Source organism: Ricinus communis, chromosome 1, assembly GCF_019578655.1.
Source record: "Ricinus communis isolate WT05 ecotype wild-type chromosome 1, ASM1957865v1, whole genome shotgun sequence".
NCBI classification, from domain to species: Eukaryota; Viridiplantae; Streptophyta; class Magnoliopsida; order Malpighiales; family Euphorbiaceae; genus Ricinus; species Ricinus communis.
In genome coordinates this window covers 8,708,454-8,729,899 of record NC_063256.1, presented here as the reverse complement: position 1 = coordinate 8,729,899, position 21,446 = coordinate 8,708,454, and the positions used below count along the sequence as shown (strand labels likewise).

General features: G+C 31.1%; 1 protein-coding gene across 1 annotated transcript; it reads right to left on the bottom strand.

Moving 5' to 3' along the window:
* Nucleotides 1–5,909: 5,909 nt before the first annotated feature.
* On the bottom strand, nt 5,910–8,000 carry LOC8267306 (probable glycerol-3-phosphate acyltransferase 3). The gene is made up of 2 exons (XM_015716850.3): nt 7,188–8,000; nt 5,910–7,063 (listed from the first exon to the last, which is right to left on the bottom strand). The coding sequence occupies exons 1-2, from the start codon at nt 7,893–7,895 to the stop codon at nt 6,173–6,175; spliced, it is 1,599 nt and encodes a 532-aa protein (XP_015572336.1). The 5' UTR covers nt 7,896–8,000; the 3' UTR covers nt 5,910–6,172.
* Between the last annotated feature and the right edge of the window lie 13,446 nt (nt 8,001–21,446).

The window sequence follows — 21,446 nt, the reverse complement described above, 5'->3', positions numbered from 1 at the left end:
GGTTCGCCGGTGAAAATTTATATACGTCTGTTCGTTAATTAATGAGAATCATTAAATTGAAAAATATTCAGAAAATTTATATTTCGATTTAATGAATTATCCCTTTATCTGTACTGAAGGAAGCATAATTTGAAAGATGCTATATATATATATATATATATATTTAATTATTGAGTAGTTATAAGTTGGTATGGACCGTACAAGATTTTATATAGAAAATATGAGAGAGAAATGTTCGAGCTAGCAATAAAGACATTAAATTGCAATCTGTTGATACCCTTTTTTTGTTTGTTGTTTTCTGGGAATTAATAATGGAGCCTCTATTATATAGTTTAGCAAATTCATCGAATGGATATATAACTGAAACCGAGTTTTGATGCAATTCTTGTGCCGAATTTCAGGACAAATCTTTGGCGTTTTCTATTTCCAATTAATATCATTTTGCTATCTTTTTCAATTAATATTGAATGCACATTATAGTCTTTGGTTTAAATAATATTCATGTTTATTGACGGATAGAAAATTATATTTCAAAGCTACTTGACAGATCTATTCCTCAATAATTTAAGTGTTTTTTTCTATCATATGTATTTGGTAGTAATATTTTTATTTCATTTTGATATTAATGAATTGATCTAATTAATCCTTGTATAACTCCTAATTTAATACTTATCATGGTATAAAATAAACCATAACTAAATTAAAATTAGTTAATTTCAAATAAATCAATATTTGGTGTTTATTATATTACTATTACCATGATGATAGGTCCAAATTATATATAGATAGTTATAATATTTTAGAGCTTTAATAATATGATTTTTACATATAATATGGAAAAATATGTGTTTTTACCTCACTTGAGTTTAATTGTCTAGTTTCAGATAATATTAGCCAATAGAGAAAAATATGGAGCTAAATACTCAAAAATAAGCTTAATTGGACATATTTGTGTCAAGGCACCAGATTAAGACACATAGACAGCTTTTTGCAAGGTTTAGCCAAAAATTACAAGGCCCAAGAGAAATTTTAGTCATTTATAGAATAGTACTTGGTGAAGATAAGGAGACCTATATTCTTATCTATCATATAGACTTATATTGGTATACTTATTTCTAGGGAGACTTACTTAGATGATGACTTTTCTCTATATATATCTCTATAAATCTAATTTTAGGAGTAGGAGGAGAGCTCTCTCCTATCTGCTCTTTGCATCTATCCACTATTATTTTCTCTACAGTTCTTCTATAAGTACTTTAATTTAGTTTTCATTACTCTTTTTAAGATTTAAGGATCTTTTTAAGAAATGGAGAGTGAGGACCAATCATCTTCCTGCTTGAAGAAATTTTGAATCTAGATGGAGCTTTTACTTTATTGTTTTATGTCTTTTTATTTAATACCATGATCATTGGGTTAAATATGTTAGACTAGTTTTCTTAAGTGTTTGGTTTAGCATTTTTATTTTTGTATGAATCTTATTATTTATTTATTTAACGAATGATTTATTTGCTTTCATATTTTTATTAATTTCAGTTATTATTGTTAGTTAACCATAATATTAATTTAACAATAGTAATTGTTATGAACATATTTAGGTTGAATGTATTAGAGACACCAACTTTGCTTCAATTTTTGTTGGTAGAAGATATTTTAGTTGCATCATTAGTTTAAGTGACTAAAGAAAATGACACATTACCATCTCATTCATTAGATCTAGGTTTAAAGTAAAACAAAGAGATTACTAAGTAAATAGCTAGACTAAATATTGTATTTATTATATAATTTTAAATCATAAGCATTTGCATTTGTATTACATATTTATTTTGTAACACCCGGAATTTTTATATATTTAATAATAAATTTTTATTTAAGTTAATGTTAGCTTCATTATTATTGGGTTTAATTTGAAATGATTTAATGAAAAATTTAATATTAATCAAATAAATGAGTTATTTTTTATACCCAATTAGTTTGAAATTTTAAGAAATTATTCAAGTAAATTATTTGAGAAATTATTATATTTTGGTTATTCAAAATTTTCCCAAATGCATATTTATATAAGTAAATTTATATATTGAAAAATTATGGTAGAATTGTAAAGGATGTTTATAAAAGAATTTTGGGAAAATTGGTATTATAATTGATTAGTAGTATTAAATTTTAAGTTGGAAATTGATTATTTAATTTAATTGTGTGTTAGGACTAAATTGGAAATTTATTTTGGAATAAGGATTGAAAGTATAATGTTATTTTTATGGGGTTTTAATAGAAATTTATGAGCTTGGTATTTTTGTAATTGTGTATTTTCAATAATTCGGATTTGGCCCAAATTAAATAGTTAGGGGCTTAATTGAAAGGCTAAAAAGAAGTTTGGGGGTTAAATTGGAATTCTGCAGGATGAAATTGTAAGTAATTAAGAAAGTTGAGGGACCAAGTTGTAATAAGGAAAAGTTCGGGGGCCTAATGTCGATATTGAAAGGAATGGAAGTCGAGGAAAAAGAAGAAAGGAAGAGAGAGAGAGAGAGAGAGCCGAAGAAGAAGGAGGAGCTGCGGTGGCGTGCGTCGTCGGGCCGGCTTGTGGTGGCCCGTCAGAATGAGCGGCACCGGACTCGCGAGGAGGAAAATGGCCGAAGCTTCCTTACCGTTCGGCGTCGGTGGCTGTTGATCTTGGTGCCGATCGACTCCTCTCGGCCTCGGCTTTGTTTTGGCGGTGGCGGTGTCGACAGTGGTGGCCGAAATCGAAAGATCCGGTGGAGAGAGAAAATGGTGGCAGCCGGCATTTTTGGGTTTTTCCGGCGAGATCCGGCGGAGGATGGACGATCGGAGGGCATATCCCGACTCTCCTCTGCTCAAGCTTCGCGATGGCACTGGTTTCGTGGCGATCGGGCTTCGTTTGCAAATCGACGGCCGTGATCGTTCGCAAATCTCTCCGGATGGTCGGGTGTCAGATCGAAAAATCGAAAGTGGGGATCGTCATCAGCGCGTCGTTGTGAGTCCGATGGTGTGTTCGGATCGTCGATCGGACTCCGGCGGCCGGAGGCGAGTCGACCGAGTGATCGAGCGTCTCGGTAATTATCTTTAGCCCGTTAATTTTAGAAATTCTTGGTTTAATTGTGTCTATTGGATGGTATTGAGTATTTGATGATTTTGTGAGTCAAAAATAATTGTCTGTCAATTGTCTGCCTTGTGTTTTGTGCTGTGTGGCGGAGTCGGGAAATAGTGAAGTTTGGGGACCCGACTCCCGTTGTTTAAATTGTTGGATATTTGGAGTGTTTTTTTGGCAGGTCCTGGACCCGTTTTTACGGGGAGTAATGTTCGTGTTGTAAGGGAGGTTCTGCTGGATTTTCGGTAGAATTCTCGTGAGTCGAGATTCTTAGACAGTCAGTCATAGGAATCTAGACCTAGGATCTATTCTAATTGTTTCATCGTTTTGATAAATTGTTTTCCGTGACTAGATTGTCAGTTCGTTCGGCTCGCTCCTACCGAGGCACCGGAGCAGAGCTAGGAGGTCGCCAAACCTGTGAGTTAAAGTCATATATCGCTTACGCACGTGTCATGCATAAAATTTGATTTGCTACTGTGAATATTTATTTGCAATTTCAATTTTTCATTTAATTATTATTATTATCATTTGCATGATGCTTTTAATTACTATTTAAATATGTTTTTCCTTTATTACCAATTTTAATATTGCATGATGACTCAGGATGGGACGGCAGTAGAACATAGGAGTTGGATGAGTGTCCCAATATAATCTGAGAGAGATAGGGAAAGGGTAAAGAGGTAAAAATTTTAAGAAAGAAAGATTAGGACCTGCCCTGGTCGAGCATCGCTCTCTGGGCTTAGTAGAGTGTGGTTGCCGGAGTAAAGGTCCCTGGTCGAGCATTGCTCTCTGGGCGCCGGCTTATTTGGAAATTTAAGTGACCAGACTGGAGGTAAGGTCCCTGGTCGAGCTAAGCTCTCTGGGCGCCAGTCTTATTGGATAAGAGAGCCGAAAGGCTAAGGCTAAGAGTTAAGTGACCGGACTGGAGGTAAGGTCTCTGGTCAAGCTTTGCTCTCTGGGCGCCAGTCCTGTTGGAATGAGAGGTTTGAGATGATAGAGTTGAGGTTAGTTGAGACATAAGTGTTGAAATAATCGAGATTTTAGAGTTGGGATTAGAGTTCTACTGAAGTACTCTGTCCCGTTGCATATGGAATAAATTTTGTTTAAGCATGGCATGACACATATGTTTTAACATGACACGTATGGTTCGCGTGATTTATTAATTATTTTAAAATTAAATAAGGTGACATTGAGATATTTGAAACTGTTATAGATATATGATTTTAACTCACTCTCGAGACTGACAGTCTCCATTTATGTTTTTTTTTCAGATTCGTGACTGTTAGTTCTCCCGCGACTCTTATTCAGTAACCCGACTCCTTCATCATCGGGTGATGTATTTGATTTGGTATGTAAATTGGTAAATCTTAGATTCTCCGCAGTAGTAATAGTAGATGTATCAGTTGTAAATTTTCTGAGTTTCAGGTCTCGCCTAGTTTTTCTGGCAGACCGAAGTATTTATGTAGAATGTAGCTGTTAAGATAAATTATGGCTTTAATAATATTAATTTGAGATGAGATTTGTTTAAATCAGTGAGTGTCAGGCTTACTACGGGTTTCAGTGGCTTTAAGCCTACCCATTCCCTAGTGCCGGTCACGGGCCCACGGGTGGGGTCGTGACATATTTATTGTTTGATTACTTTACTTTATGAATATTATTCTCTCAAAAATACTGATTTAGAGTGTTTAGATTTACTTTTATTATTTTGTGTTGATAATTAGTCATTATAATAAGTGATCTCTTAGTGCCTTGAGAGATTGACCTTGTAGTAAACTTACCCTTACTATAGGAATGATTCCTGTATTTGAGAGCACTAACTTAGATACACGACTTTTTTTTTTCTTTAGGACAAATTAATGAAATTAAATTTTTTACTCAGTAAAAGTATACTTTACTAGTGGTGCTTAAAAATTATGATTGATATAACAATATTTTTAAAGTAAATTTCCTTGTCTAATCTACTTTAATTTTGGTGTTCATATTTTTATTCTCTTAAAACAATAATATCTACAAACTTACTAAAAAATGTCAATTCAAATTTATTAATAAAAAATATGGATGAAAACAAATTATACAATAGACTAAAAAATATTTCAATGAAATTAAACTTAAACAATAGATATTCCATTGACCAACACCAAATAATGTCATTAATAAATTGATTTTAGCACCATTAGAAACTTAAATCTATGTTTAACCTTTAAACTAACGAATTGGTAATTACAAAGAAATTATTAAGTTGACGTAAATTAAAGATTTCTGTTACAAAAAAAATTGCTATTTTGTTAAAAATAATAATTCTTTATAGCTTTTTTATAAATTAAAATATTTTTTCATAATTCCTTTATAATTAAAAATACGAAATATGATTAATTTTACTTAAATCAGTAGTTACAAAAAAAATTAATAAGATAAATAAAAAGAATAAAATTTTCTCATAATTACCAAAAATTTATTATTTTACAAAAAAAATACTCGCTTTATACTTTTTAAAATCAAAATATTCTTTATAACAAATTGTGATTTTATGAAAATGGGGCTCATTTTTTTTTTTAAATATCGGTAACTTTATAAAATAGTTATTAAATTAACAAAAAAAAAAAAAAAGATAGCTACCTTATTAATTTCTTATATTTTCTGAAATCATTTTAGTTCTCATAAAATTTATCATAATATAAATTTTAAAATATCTTGGTCATATCTTTTTCTATTTGATAACTTATAATTATAGGTCAAATTAATTAGAATATTTTCATGTATTTAATTAACATCAATAACTTGTCACTAATTTATCGGTCTCATAAAATAAAAAATGAGTTACTTTTTTTGATTTAATAAAGAATAGTTACTTTTAAAAGAAGTAACCGTAGAAATTCTCACAATTCATTTATGTTACAACTTGTTAACAATTTGCAAAAGGAAAAAATAAAATAAAATTTATCACTTGGCGTTTATGAAAAACGCAAAGAGAAAAAAGAAAACTACTATGTACTGTGTGCCTCCTACTACCAAAAGAAAAACTCATGTCCAGACCAGCGTACTTAGCTGTTCTTGTGGAGTTTATGGGCATCAAGGTTTGCTGGTAGGACAAGAAACGAAACCTTCATTACCGGCCAAGATCAAGTATTTGTCTCTTCTAGTAAGCTTGGTGCACTCAAATCCCAGGCTCTTGCCAATCTCACTTTGCACATGATTAGCAACATCATATCTTGATTTCTCATCAGATTTAGAGAGTCCAGATACTTCCTTAAGCAACTGGATGGTGTAAACAGGTAACGGATTCATAAGAAAAAATAGTGGGTCTAAGCACTTCAGCCCACCAGCAGTAGTGCCATAAAACATGCTGACATGAGAGTTTAAAGCAACAGGGACAATCGTCTCACTCATCTCCGAAAATAATGGGCTAAACCTCAAGAGGTACGGTTCCCTACATGTTGTACCTTCTGGACATACCACAAGATCACCTTGACTTAACAGCTTCTCCATCATCATTGCATCTTTATCACGGTTTCGCGTTAATCGGACGGTCCTGATTGGTGCTAGTATTTCCGACGTCCTGCTAAGACTGTAGGTGACAGCAGTGAAATTCTTCTTCAATGAGAAACAGAGGTACAAAGGGTCTAGTAATGTTCTATGGTTGCAGACGTAAAGGAGGCCTTGTCTTGGCTTGTTTTCTGACTTTAAGGCAGAAGAGGAAGTTCCGGATTTTGATATTGTGCAACGAATACCAGAAAAGACTAATATGGGGATAGATATACTGTACGGGAGAGTTAAGGAAACAACGACCCTGATTACGGCCAAGGTAACACCGAAAGGGACCCACATGAACAACGCTAGGGAAGACAGTGGAGTTGGTCTCATGGCTAATCTACCATCATGGAAAATAAGTGGATTTGGGTATTTGTCTCTGGGCAATCGTTGCCAGCTCCTCTTGTCTGCCTTTCTAACCAGATAAATTTCCTGCCAAATAATAGTTTGTGTCGATATTAGTACAATTTCTTACTTCCCTTTCTTTCAGAAGAAATAAAGAAAAAAGACGACGTTGGGATCATCTTCAGAACTTAAGAGAAAAAATTAAGCTTACCTTGCACTGAGAGAACAGCTGATGATCGTCAAGAGATCTGTTAAAGCGACTAATGCCAACAACATTACCTTGAGTACTGATTATCTTCTCTGCAACTATTATCATTTCTTTGTTTTTCTCTTCCATGACTCCGACAAAGTACCCACAGACAGATTTCAGCTCTCTTCCAACAATGCAGTCAATCTCTAAATAATCTCTTAAGAAACTCTCAATCATTACTTGAGGAAAGTCACTTACAGCCACCTTTCTCCCTCCTCTTTTCAACAATTCAAATGCCTCTAACCCAACATCCTCCAAGAAGAATTTAGGCAAAACAGTTCTTCCAACCCTTAAGCTTTCTTTCTTGATCCCGAAGAAGCAAACCATGACCATTATCTTTAACCCCGTCTCCTCATCTGCTAAACAAACAAATGGATATAAAAGAAAGAGAACAAAAGCCCTTAAAATGCTTCCAGCTTCAAAAGCCACAAGCATAAAGTAAGGAAACAAGGAAGAGGATTTCAATAGTGCTCCTTCAACATTAAAGACCAGAGTTTTACTTGACAGGTCTGACCTACGAGCAAGCGAAGGATACCTTTGATATTTACTCTGACCTGAGTAGAGACTGCTATAACTCCTATGGAGTACTTTATGGTTACCAAATTGCTTGAAAAGAAATCTAAAGAAGAAAAAGAAAAGGTTTTTGGAGAAAGATGCACTGGTAAACATTTTTCGTACCCTGAGGGAACACCAAAGTTCTACTACAGAAGCTACTATATGCAATTAGTTATGTCTATTTTCTATTTTTGGTTGTTGTTTGCTGTAAGTTGCAACTCAATTTCCGAAACCTGCTATATATAGTTGAGGAAGTAAAAGAAAACCCTTGACATTCATGATTATTACAGAACCATGCCATCTTCTTTGACTGGATATATACTGACCAGCTTGCCGGTGAGTGCGTCCTATGTATCTCCCATGCAGGCGCGCCCTTGCTGATATGGTCCATTAGGACTTTGTCAAAGGACAGAGCACACGGCTATTAATAGAACCTAGCTCAAGCTGGCACTTTCTGGACACGCCAATTTTGAAATAGGTTAGTTAATATCTCATCTCTATAAGGCAATAAAGGCTCTTCCCTCTTTCATAGTATAGAACTAGATCATATGCCTATTTGCATACCGCGAATTTTTAATATTTTTATTTATTTATTGGAGGACTAATGGGTTATGGATTACGTAATATGACATAGTCATTTTTTTACATTTATCGTAAATGTGAAAATTCACATGGTGTGGAGAAAAGTACTCCAACTCAAGATCTCGCAATCCCAATAACAAATACTGTTAATCATTTTAAAAATTTAACTTTCAACATAATTTAATAAATATTTAATTTTTTTAGTAATATTTAAATATTATTTAATATACGGTTTTAATTAATACATCTAGTATTTAAATGCTATTAAAAAATAAATTTTAGATATTTATTAAATTAAATAAAATATTAGAAAGTATTTAATAAAAAAATTATAAAAATAGAATTCAAATATTTATTAAATTAAATTAAAAGTTAAGACATCAAAATGATTCCACGACTAAAATTTAAGTGTTTTAAATTTGTAAAGTGTGACTAGCAACTATAGGAAGGAGAAGAAGAAATTGTAATGTAGTGATCAATAAAATGTAACTCTCTTCCTATCAAGGTTAAAAGCAAGAACTTGGATGCATGTGGGACAATTGCAGTGTATCACTAGTCACAACGAATGACAGTTACCACGTGGGATGTTTCCATTTCTTCCTCTTTAGAAAGGTTTGATCTCCGTTATGTGTAAACCAAACCACTTGTAAATGTGCTACTGCTCTATATATGGAGAGAGTTTCATTTATGATGGTATTAACAGTTGATGCTGTCTCACACTCACGATTGTATGTATAACATTTGAAATTGAAAATCAAAACCCAATCATATACATTCTAGGCTGTCATATATATTAATGACTAATGATCCAGATATATATATAGGTAATGGAGGAGGGCATATGTATAGTTCACTATTAATTTAGCTGAACCTGATGATTTAAAAAGGGGTTATCAATAGTACCAATTACATTATAATCAGATCCATGTGTTCTTAGCTTAAGATAAATGACTTTCAATGAAAAAGACCGGCATTTTCAACAGAAAAATACCATAACAACTTGGAACATTCTTTGAAATAATTTTACTTGAGAGTCACCATATTCAACTCCATCCGCAAGAACAAAATTTAACTGGTGCAATTAATAGGAAAGCAAAAAACAGAATACTATCTTTTTCAGTTTAGAATTAATTCAAGTATTAATGCGGCTTTCTCATTATGCTACAGCTATATGTACAAAGAAAAAAGGGACTCTAGGTGGTTAGAACAAGAGAAAAAGCTAGGCCAAATGTTTTTTTTTTTTTGGTTTACGTTGCATAAGATTATGCTTGATATCAACACAGCCGATCCACCATTAAAAAGGGACCCATTGAGACGAAACTTAATGAGGTTTCTGATTGAGAAAACCAGTTTAGACTGCTGCAAGTTTTTGACTCAGCCTCAGTTATCAATATCATATAATTTAGTCTTGTTTTGCAGCTAAGCATATGACATGAACGGCTATCTAATTGTCTTATCAGTTAGCATTAAATGAGAAATTGCGATTTCTCTCCAATATGAGTTCCTCATGTTTTTCCTGCCTAATCATCACCTTTTCATACTCAGAGAACAATTTTTCTATCTATAAGTTTCTGAAGTTTAAATTGCTCCTTTAATTGCTTGATTAATACATGCATTCCAGAAATGTTCAAGTGGGGTTTTTCTTTTCCTTAATTATGTGATTGGTGCAAGTGCAAGCACTTCAGAAAAGTTCAAGTGGGGCTTAAGATTTAATATTCAACTCTTGTACACCAAACCCAAGAAAAAAGCAGCAGTGATAACAGTAATAGTTTAATGAGGAAAAACTACATACATATATAAGAATGAAGCAAGCAGACATGACACAAGTATTAGCATTATAGAAGTATGAGTTGATTTTTTCTTTTCCTATGCATATATTTAAAGGTGATAGAAAGTTAAGGCTTTAATTGTTGATTGTTTTCCAACAAGCAATCCACATCTAATGCGGGACATGTGAAAGGTAATTGATGTTCAGCTGAGTTTCGGGGCTTGATTTTACCAGATGGGTAAGGGCATTGATCAAGCGAAGTCTAAACGAGAGGATAAATTTATAATGTAACAATAAGAGCATGATTAACAAGTCTTATTAGCCTTTCTTCACAATCATAACTTAAATTTTGAATATATATATATATATAGAGAACTATATATTTTAAATTGGGTTCTTGAAACCCTGTATCATGAGTATATAAATAATTAGAGCCATCATCATGCACAACATAGGAAGATAAAAGGAGAATAAATAAATATATACTACATATTGTTTGTTTAAACAAAATAATAGCAATAAATAAATAAAAGGCTTCTATGCATTTCCCCACGAGCCAAACATATATGAGTTGACGAAAACAAAATGTCAACGGTTGGACTTAAACCTAGAATTCTTATCTTCTTTATCTACTTTTGATAATGGATCACTTAAAGCTATAGTTTACAGAAAGATATATATACACACATAATACTTTTCTTCTTGTTTAAATTTCTTTGAAAAGAACAACAAGAAGTTTTAAATAGTAAAATAATATAGCCGACCACGGTTTGCTACAACTGATTCCCCAGAAAATCTGCAGGTGCTTTTGCTTTAATTTATGCCTGTGAGCGCGAGATGATGGTGCATGGGCAGCTGCCTTTATCAGAAAGCAAAAATATTATTTGGATTTTGGACCATCAAAGCACCATGCCCTCTTTTATTTATGACCTCTTCAATGGAACTAGATAGACATATATGATGGTCATTAATCCTAGATATGGTCCAAAACAAATTGATATTGCTCCTTCAAATCTTATTTTATTTTTATTGAATGCTTCATAAGTTCTCAGTTATGGGCTGCTTTGAATTATTTGCATATACTTATGTAAATGTATAATGTATAATCATTTTATATTTTGTAAGACAACATACAGATTTGGTTAAAGCTGATGAGATCACATATATACAAAATTTTCAGTCTCTGAGAAAAAAACGGAGTTGGGTTGTTCATTGAACTTTCTCCAAACTTATCTGATTCTGAAAAAATATGATCTTCTTCTCATTGATCCGCGCAGGATTTTATTGAAACAGTCTCCGGAAGGGGGAGGCCCCTATTGCCAAGAAAATGAACATTTTTATACATCTATGGACAGTTTGCAGAGTGGGCATGTTGAATATGGCCATCACAAGATTTGATAGTTTGCCTACCGTTATGAATATAGAAGCATGGTTCCATTTTTATTTTCCGTTGCCTCAATTGTTTATATACACATAAATTTGCTAAAACTGATACGTGACTATCATCATAATTTCATTTCACCCCGTAATTGAAGAAGATCCAGTGTGGATAAGATTGATTGCTCTCTTCATTTACTTTCTTATTAATTTTTTTTCAATTTTCAAAATAATAAGATTCTTATATTCATACTCACGTCGGTCTCAATGTTTCATCACAATCTTTCAATTTTGATATATATATATATATATATATATATATATATATATATATATATATATATATATATAGTTCTTACTACTTTTAAGTTTTTTTTTAATATTTACTTATTTTAACAAAATGAGATCTTGTGAAAGAATAGGTTATATATAGAGTAAAGCCTCTCTGTAAAAATATATTAAGATATAGATACAATTTCCAAAAAAAAAAATTAAATCAATAAAAAGGTGTCAAAGAAATATTAAATACCTGTAAGTTGAAAGATAATATATCATCCTACCAAATTATTTTAGTTTAGATAAATATTTTATTTTATTTTAAATTTTTATTTTAGCACACTATGTATTTTTTGAAATATAAGAATTTATTACTATAGTCGTGAATTTTCTTAAGATAGAATTTTAAAAAAATTTGTAATTTATTATAATATAGAAATACTAAAATACTATATTTGATATAATATTATTAACTATGTTAATTATTAAAAAAAATTTATAATATACCTTTAATCTATAATTAAATAGATTTTATATATAAATTTTTAATTTTAATTTTTTGAGAAAATGTTATTTATAATTAATGTAAGTATAAAAATCCATACAACTGACAAATAAATCAATAACATATATAAAAGTTAAGCTCCAAAAATGTTTAGACATAATTTTAATTTGCATTTAATGTAAAGTTTTTCTATATGCTAAAGTTACATATTGACAATAACGGATAAATATTTTTGGAATTAAACTATGAGTCTAATTTTAAAAGTAGCTATTTTATTTTATTTTAATACTAGCCATAAATTTTAAATTATTTAAATTAATTATTATCTAGAGTATAAATGTTATTTTAAAACCTAGAAACATCTTATATTTTTCATAAATTTTCTTTAATAAAGAACTACAGCCTTAATTTCTTTTTATTTTTTTAAAAGAACAACCTTAATCTTTTAAGATTGTAAAATCTTATATTAAATAAATTATTAACGTAAAATTAAATAATAATAATATGGCAAATCATGTTCACATAAAAATAAAATCCTGAGATGTAAAATCAAGAAAGATTGGATAAATTGAGGGAGATCTTTCTTGGAATATTCTACAATTGTTTGGAATTATCTGTCAACGCGGGAGACGACAAAATATTTATTTTATTTTTAAATACTTCTGGTTTGGGGAAGAAAGAGTCTAATCATATATATATATATATATATAAAGAGGAAAAATTGACAAGTTTCTCAAGAGAGATAGACTAACAAGTTTCTGGTATGCAGAGGCAAGTATAGAGCATACACTTATTAAATCTTAATTAGAAATGAAAAATAAGATAATAAGATAACAAATTCTTATTAATGGATGAACAAATATACAAACTTTGAAATAAAAGCTTTAAAATGAAAGTTTTAAACAAAAAAATATAACTTACAAGAGTAGTTGAATACAAGAGGAAGGTGGTTTCTTACTATCACGTTTTGGCTCACACTCTCTTTTCTCACTATATTTCTTGGTTTTGAAAAGTTTTGTTTGAGACAAAACTATTTCTTCTTAGTTAGGCTTTGAAATACTTTGAGAGCTCTGAGATAGGTTTTAAAGAAAAATTATTATCTCAGGTTTTGGAAAAAGGGATAGAGAGTATATATTTACCTTTGTTTGAAAAGGATGATGACTTTGGAGAAATTTCTGGTTGGACTTCAACCCTTGGTACTTGCTTTGAATATTCTTTGACCATCTTTAAAAACTCGGGAGTTTGTTGTGCAAGCCACTCCTGAATTTGAAATTGCTTTTGGGTCGGGTCTTTTTTGCTTTTATCTATTTCTTTCTGGATGATCTCAGTACAGGTTCTGATAGGCTTTAAAGATGAGGGTAAAATCTCTGTTTTTGTACTTTGAACAGCTTTTGTATTTGTTATTGGCTTTTCCTCTTTGTCTTTTGCTCTCGATTTTCTTGGCATTGTCACTCTTGTTTTTGAAGGAATTCTCTAGTTAGAAAGTCTGAAATTGAATTCGAATCTCCTCTTATGTATTCGATTTCAAAATCAAAAACGGAAAGAATGGCTTGCCATCTGGCAAAAATCGGTTTTGAAGCTATATTTTGAATATCTTTTTGCAATACTTCTTTCGCGGATTTGCAATCAATCCTTAAAAGAAATTTTTGATTTAAAAGGTCACTTTGGAATTTTGAAATGCATAATACTATCAAAAGAATTTCTTTTTTGATAGTTGAATAATTCTTTTGTGTATCATTCCAGTGTGCAGAAGTAAACTGGACAATGCATTCTTTGTTGTTTTGAACTTGTTTGAGAATTCCACCATAACCTAAATTTGATACATCAGTTTCAACAATTTTGAATGTAGATGGATCAGCTAGGTGTAAACATAGAATCTCAAAAACTTGTTTTTTAATGCTTTGGATAATCTTTGTATGCTCATCCGTCCATGTAGGGGGATTTTTTTAATCTATCATGGAGGGGTTTTACTAAACAGTTTAAATTTGGATAAAAATTCATGACATAATTTAAACTGACAAGGAACCTTTGCAATTGAATTTTTTCCAAAATTTTATCTGGAAATTTTAAAGTAAAAGCTAGAGACTTTTCAATGGGGATGATAGTTCCCCGGGAGATGTAGTGTCCAAGAAATCTAATTTTCGTTTGGAATAAAGATACCTTGGACTTTGAAACAACTAGACCATTTTTCTTAACAACATAGAAAAATGTTTCCAAATGTTTGAAATGTTGCTCTAGAGAATTTGAAAAAATTAACACATCATTGATGTAAATAATGCAAAACTTTGAATAAGGATTAAAAATGTCATTCATAATTTTTTGAAATTCAGAAGAAGTATTTTTTAATCCAAAAGGCATCACATTCCATTCGCTGGCCAAATGGAACTGTAAATGCAGTTTTGTACCAATCTTTAGGATGAATCTGGATTTGCCAAAATCTTGATTTCATATCAAACTTTGAAAAAAATAAAATCAGAATGAAGTTTTTAAAGAAGATCTTTTTTGTTTGGAAAAGGGTATTTAATCCACTTTAGAGCTTTATTCAAAGGTTTGTAATTAATCACCAATCTTGGAGTTCCTCTTTCTATGTTACTATTTTTATTAACATAGAAAGCTGCACACGACCAGGGGGATCTGGATTTGGTAATTAATCCCTTTTATTCTAAATCTTTTATTTCTACTCTACAATGGCTTTCAAGGGTTCCATTCATTTAGATAGACCTGGCTTTGGTAGGAATGCATTTATCACTAAAATCTTTTTTATATGGTAAATCCACCATATGTTGTTTCCTTTTCCAAAAAGCATTAGGAAGATAAGAACAAACTTCTTTTTCGATTTTCTTTTGCAAATCAGAAATTTTTCTTTAGACATATTCATTTTGTAATTGGCTTTGGATTCTTTTTAAACTCATATCTTGTTTTAGATGGAAAAGCTGGATTTTTTTTCCTTTAATCAAAGCATTTATCTCAAAATTATAAATTGAGTGAGCTTTTATAAGATTGAGATTTCTCTTTTTGGATTTTTCTAAAAAAGGAAAAACAATCTTTGAATCTTTAGCTTTAAAAATGATACCAGCAGTAGTTACTTTGAAAGGAGTAATTAAATTGATAAAAGGGGTTTCCAAAATAACAGTTTGCTATAAATCTTTTGTAAGAATAAAAATATTTTTTAGAGCAATATTTTTGTTTAAAATTGCAGCTTCAGTTTTTCCTGCAATTCTAATCTTTGAACTATTGGCTAAGGTGAGCCTTTTGTTTTGTTTCTTGATGATATCTTTTAGGAGCTAGCTCATAATTGATACAGTTGAGGTCTGCTCTCGTATCAAACAAAGCTATAGTTTCTATTTGGAAATCATCAGGGAAAATGAGTTTTATTTGAATCAGATATTTTCTTGAGGTTATTTCTTTTAAAACATTAATAAAGTTTTATAGGACATTTTCAGAAACTTCAAGGTTTTGAAAATCATTTTCTTCTTGAGAATCAGTATCACTATTTTGTTTAAAAATCAAGCTTTGGAGCAAAACAGAATCATTTTGTTGCTTTTCTTTCAACTCTTTGGGTTCAGCTTTGATGGTTTTAATTTCTTTTTGAAGTTCTTGGATAGTAGGGAAAGGGTTTTTTAGCTTTTTCCCTTTTTTCAAGATCATAGTAAGATCATAGGTGTTCTTACTAGAAGAAAGGATGAAGGTTTCAATTTTTAGAATTTCTTTCAAAACTTATTTTTGGATTTGAGGGTCATTAATATGCTTGATGGCTTCAAGAAGAGCTTCTTGTTGTTTAGTGAGCATATTAATATTTTTTGAAATTTCATCTGATTCCGATTCAGAATAATCGGAAGAGGTTTTAATTTCATTGATTTGAAATTATTCCTCAGTATTTGAAAATTCTGATTCAGAGGAATCAACAAGAAGAGCTGAAATTTTGCTCAAAATTTCTTCTTCTATTTGGAGCTCATGAAGTTTTTTAGAAAACTTGCAATACTTTGAAGTGTCTCCCTTTTCCCCACATTTGTAGCAAGTAATTTTGCTAAATCTTTTTTGGAATTTTATTTTGGAAATTTAGAAGAGAATGGTTTTTTGTTTAAATTCTCTCTGTTTTTGGCTATTTTTGAAAAAATGTATTTTCTTAAAAGGTTTAGAAAAATCTTCTTTGCATTTTCCTTTGCATGTAGGGGAAGGTTCTATGGGATTATACTCAAACTGGTTACAAAAACTACCTAGCTCCTGTCTAGTCTTCTTCATTTTCCATTTGAGTTGTCTTTGGAGTTTAAGGTCATAGCAAATTTTTAATCCCTCTTTCTGAGTAAGGCTAACTAATTCACCATAAGTGTAGAAATCATAAGGGATCTGGCCATTATAGGCTTCTCTTATGGTATTCCTAACCCTTTCACCTAGTATCTTGGGTAAACGAGCTAAGAATTTTTCTTTCTAGAAAGGTTGGCTTGAATCTTCTCTAAGCATGACTCTGGTGAGGAAAGTATCTTTATAAGCTTGGAAGTTGCTAAGTCTTTTGCAGGTTAGATTACTGAGGAGCTCAGCATTCTTATCTTTTAGAAGAGATGGGTCTCCTATGAAATGGAGGAAAATCGTCAAGATTAATGTTGACACAGCATCCTCAATAGGATTTCCTAGCTCATCTAAGATGGGGGGGTCCTTTCTATGGTAGTTTGGATGGCACCTAGGATTTAGAGCTGTTGTGTTTGGGTGAGATGGTAATCCCATCATCCTTTAAGCTGGCCAAAAAATCTAGCTATAAGGAGCTCAGCTATGGCTCTATCGGAGGTACCGCTTTGGGTTTTGTAGGCATTGGCTGCCATGGTCATCTGTTGTAAGAGACCAAGAATGTTGTATTCCGTCATTCCATCTATATTCCATTCATAGACGGAAGAAGCATTGAATCTAGATTAGGTGAGGATATTATTTCTATTTTCTATTCCTAAATCAGGGGCAGTATTTCTAGAAGTATGCCAAGTTATCTAGGAGCTTGCCATCCCAATCTGTTGATGTTGGAAGGTTTTTTAGTAACACTTTCAAGCTCTGAATCATTGGAGTCATTGCTTTGGGCTTGATCTATAGCACTGATATTTCTACTGCTTTGAGGAGTATCAGGTACTAGGTTCTTGGAGGACTCAGAAGTGGCTAATTTACTAAATTGTTCTCTGACTGCTCTAGCAAACTCAGTTTACTTCTGAAATTAGTCTTGACTAGGCTTTGAGATCTGGTAGGGTTTGAAAACTGGATTTTTAAGCTTTTCTGTTTTGCTTATCTCTCTTGGATGACCAGTATTGAGAATTGGAGAGGTGAAGACTGTAGGAGGTTTTTGAATTTGGCTTTCTATCCTAACAAGTTGTTTTCCTATTGTGGTAAGATAGGTATTTGAGAAATTGTTTTGCTGAACAATATTCTTGACATTTTTCTCAAGCTCTTCTCCTACTAATTTATAAGGTGCGGCTTTTATTTCGTTCTCTCCATAAGAATGGTTATTTTCCTAAGGGGAGGATGTTCGGACTGGATGGTTTAATTTTCTCCGACCTTCCACTCTGGAGTCTTATTCCTTACAGTAACAGGACTAATGAGTTTTTCTTTGAAAGGAGAAAGAATACTATTTTCTTTGCAATAAATCTGAAACCAATCAAAAAATTTGATTTAGATTCTGTTTTGTATGCAAAATTAGTAGTTCCTTCTTGGATACTGTCCTTTTCTTATAGAAAAGTTTAAAAAACCAAAGTTTTTTGGAATGGTTTTTCTTTGAATATAAATCTTCATGTAAAAGCTTTTTATTGATTTGAAAATCTTTTGAAATCATGTTGATTTATACTTCTAGATTTTGGGTTATTGCAGATAGTGATGGTGAAGAGGGGGTAGAGACGGTCTCTATATCATCATCCTTTTTTAGTTCATTGTAAACATGTCTAGAGATATTGCTTTGGTAATCAACATTTTGTAATATGGTGTTTGAGCTTGGTATATCATATGTTGAAAATCTTGGTTGTGTTTGTGATGGAATTGGTTATTTGTAAGGGGCATAAATAACATAAAGTATTTTTGATACTCTTCCAATATCTATGGTTGAGGTTGAAGAATCATCATCAGAAAATCTAAAAAATGTTGATTTCTTGTTGAATGTAAGCTTGACTTTCCCATCTGGAAACTGGGTTATGTTTCTGAGATTTGTATTTGTCTCTATTTGCTTTGGTGATTCAGGTTAGGTCGCACGTTCAAGGATCCATTCTTTTGGAAGAGTGATATACTTCCACTGAATAGTTGCATTGGATTTGGAAAGATCTGTTTGGAGGAATAAGGTTTCTCCTTCTGGTGAGTGGAGTTTGTGTTTCGAACCAAAAGCATAAATCATGGCTTTGTAATGTATTTTGAAAATCAATGCTATCGGAATAGATCCTTCAAGCATTTTGTAATTATGTGTTTTTATTTGGAGAACAATGCTCTTTAAAACATTATTACCATTTAAAGAAATTGTAATATTTGGAAAACAATTGAAAGAAATTGGTCATTTGTTAAGGCTTGACTTAACAGTACCTAATAAAGAATCATAGAGATTTGTAAACCCAGCATCCCTAAGGATTGCTAAGATGGAAGTATCTAAACCTTTTATGGTAAGGGGTTTTATTCCTACCTGGACAAGGCCTATATGAATGTATTTATAGTCTTTTTCTCTATGTTTCTGGAGGGATTTTGGATTCGAAAGATAGATTTCTTCAAAAGACTTTGAAATTTGAATATCTCTTTCTTCAGTTTTGATAGTAAAATCAGTTTTGAAAATAGGAAACTTTGAAAACTAATAGATTTGCTTCTTTTAAATCTTTGGTATTTCCCAATCATCAATATGCTTTGAAAAATCTTCAATAGTAATTTCCTTATTATTTACTAATCCTTTAGATCTTAAAGACTCGGAGGTAAAAGAGTTTGAAAAAAAAGAAGATCTACAAAAAAAAGGTTCTAAATTCATTTTAAAATAAATCAAAATAACTTTCTAAACAAACGTGGATCAAGCCACCAGATTTACTGCCCTTAAATCAGACGGGACTTACTACTGTGCATAAATAAACAAAGAGGAAAAGCCAAAGAGGAAAAACTAACAGCAAATACAAAAGTTGTTCAAAGCCCAGAAAAGGAGATTTTACCCTCCTCTTCAAAGCCTATCAGAACCTGGACTGAGATCATCCAGGAAGAAAAATCACTCTTCCAGAAGAATGGATCCTTGAAGGTGCGACCCAACCTGAATCACCAAAGCAAACAGAGTCAAATACAAATCTCAGAAATATAACTTAGTTTCTAGATGGGAAAATCAAGCTTACATTCAACAGAAAATCAACCTCTTCTAGATTTTCTGATGATGATTCTTCAACCTCGACCATAGATATTGGAAGAGTATCAAAAATACCTTTTGTTATTTATGCTCCTTACAAAGAACCAACTCCATCACAAACACAACCAAGATTTTCAACATCTGATATACCAAGCTCAAACACCATATTACAAAATGTTGATTACTAAAGCAATATCCCTAGACTTGTTTACAATGAACTAAAAAATGATGATGATATAGAGACTGTCTCTACCCCCTCTTCACCATCACCATCTGCAATAACCCAAAATCTAGAAGCAGAAATCAACATGATTTCAAAAGATTTTCAAATTAATAAAAAACTTTTACATGAAGATTTCTATTCAAAGAAAAACCATTCCAAAAAATTTTGGTTTTTTAAACATTTTCTACAAGAAAAGGACAATATCCAAGAAGGATACTATCAATTTTGCATACAAAACAGAATCCAAATTAGATTTTTTGATTGGTTTCAGACTTATTGCAAAGAAAATAATATTTTTTATCCTTTCAAAGAAAAACTCATTAGTCCTATTACTGTAAGGAACAAGACTCCAGAGTGGAAGGTCGGAGAAAACCAAACCATCCAGTCTGAACATCCTTCTCTTAGGAAAATAAACATTTCTTATGGAGAGAATGAAATAGAAGCCGCACCTTACAAATTAGTAGGAAAAGAGCTTGAGAAAAATGTCAAAAATATTGTTCAGCAGAACAATTTCTCAAATATATATATATATATATAGCTCTATATTGTATCTAATTGTCCACAAAATTTGGATTTGATTGAGCAAAGGAAAAGTACATAACAGAAACCATCTAACTGTATATTATTTCACTTAATAGTATGAAATTTCTTTTTTTTTTTTTTTGCCATTTTAAAATTCATAATTCTTTTTTTTTAATTAAGGTCGAATCTAACAAATACAGAATTTTAAAATAAAATTTTAAAAATAATATAATTGTAAAACTCGTTAATCAAAACAAATACAATTAAAATTTATGAAAGAGTGCATTAATGTAAACTACAATTCTTTTAATGCGTTTATATACTTTACTTATTAAAATTATAATTTCAGATGTTATTAAAAAAGAGTTTGCAATTGTTATACATAGATTCTAGATGTCTTAATAGCTAATAGTTAGGACTCATTAAAACATTAAAAGAAAATTAAAAATTTGCTAAAGACCTTTTCCGTATTAGGTACTATTTTTTTAACGTCTAATTAGATTAAATAATCATTCAAATTAAAAATATAAGTTTGAAAGAGATCTAAAATGGAACTAATATGATTCATTAGTAAAAAGACTTCTCTTACTTTTGAATTACCAAAATAAGAATTTGATGTAAGAGTCGAAGTCCTAAAAGAGGGATTGGGGGTTTTTCTGATATGGGATTAGAATAGTTTTTGTTGAAGATAGAAAATTCACCCATACACAAGGTACTTATTAGATCAAAAAATTACATTAGATCTAAGAGAATTATTTTGTTGTATCGAGACTAATATCAATTCAACTTATTTCATAAATAAAATATCAACATATTTTTTCAAAGTTCAAGGAAAATGAAATATAAAAAGAAAATTTTTCTTTTATTAAATATTTAATTTGTACTCAATTAAAAATATATATATTATTATAATATTAAAAATTAATTCTATTATATTACTTTTAAGATGTTTGAGTGGTGATATAGTAAACACACAGACTTAAAATCTCATGCCAAAGAACGTGGAAATTAGAGTCTTTTTTAAAGCATAATATTAAAAATGCTCATTTAATGAACAATTCAATAAGAGATATCAGATCGAGTCA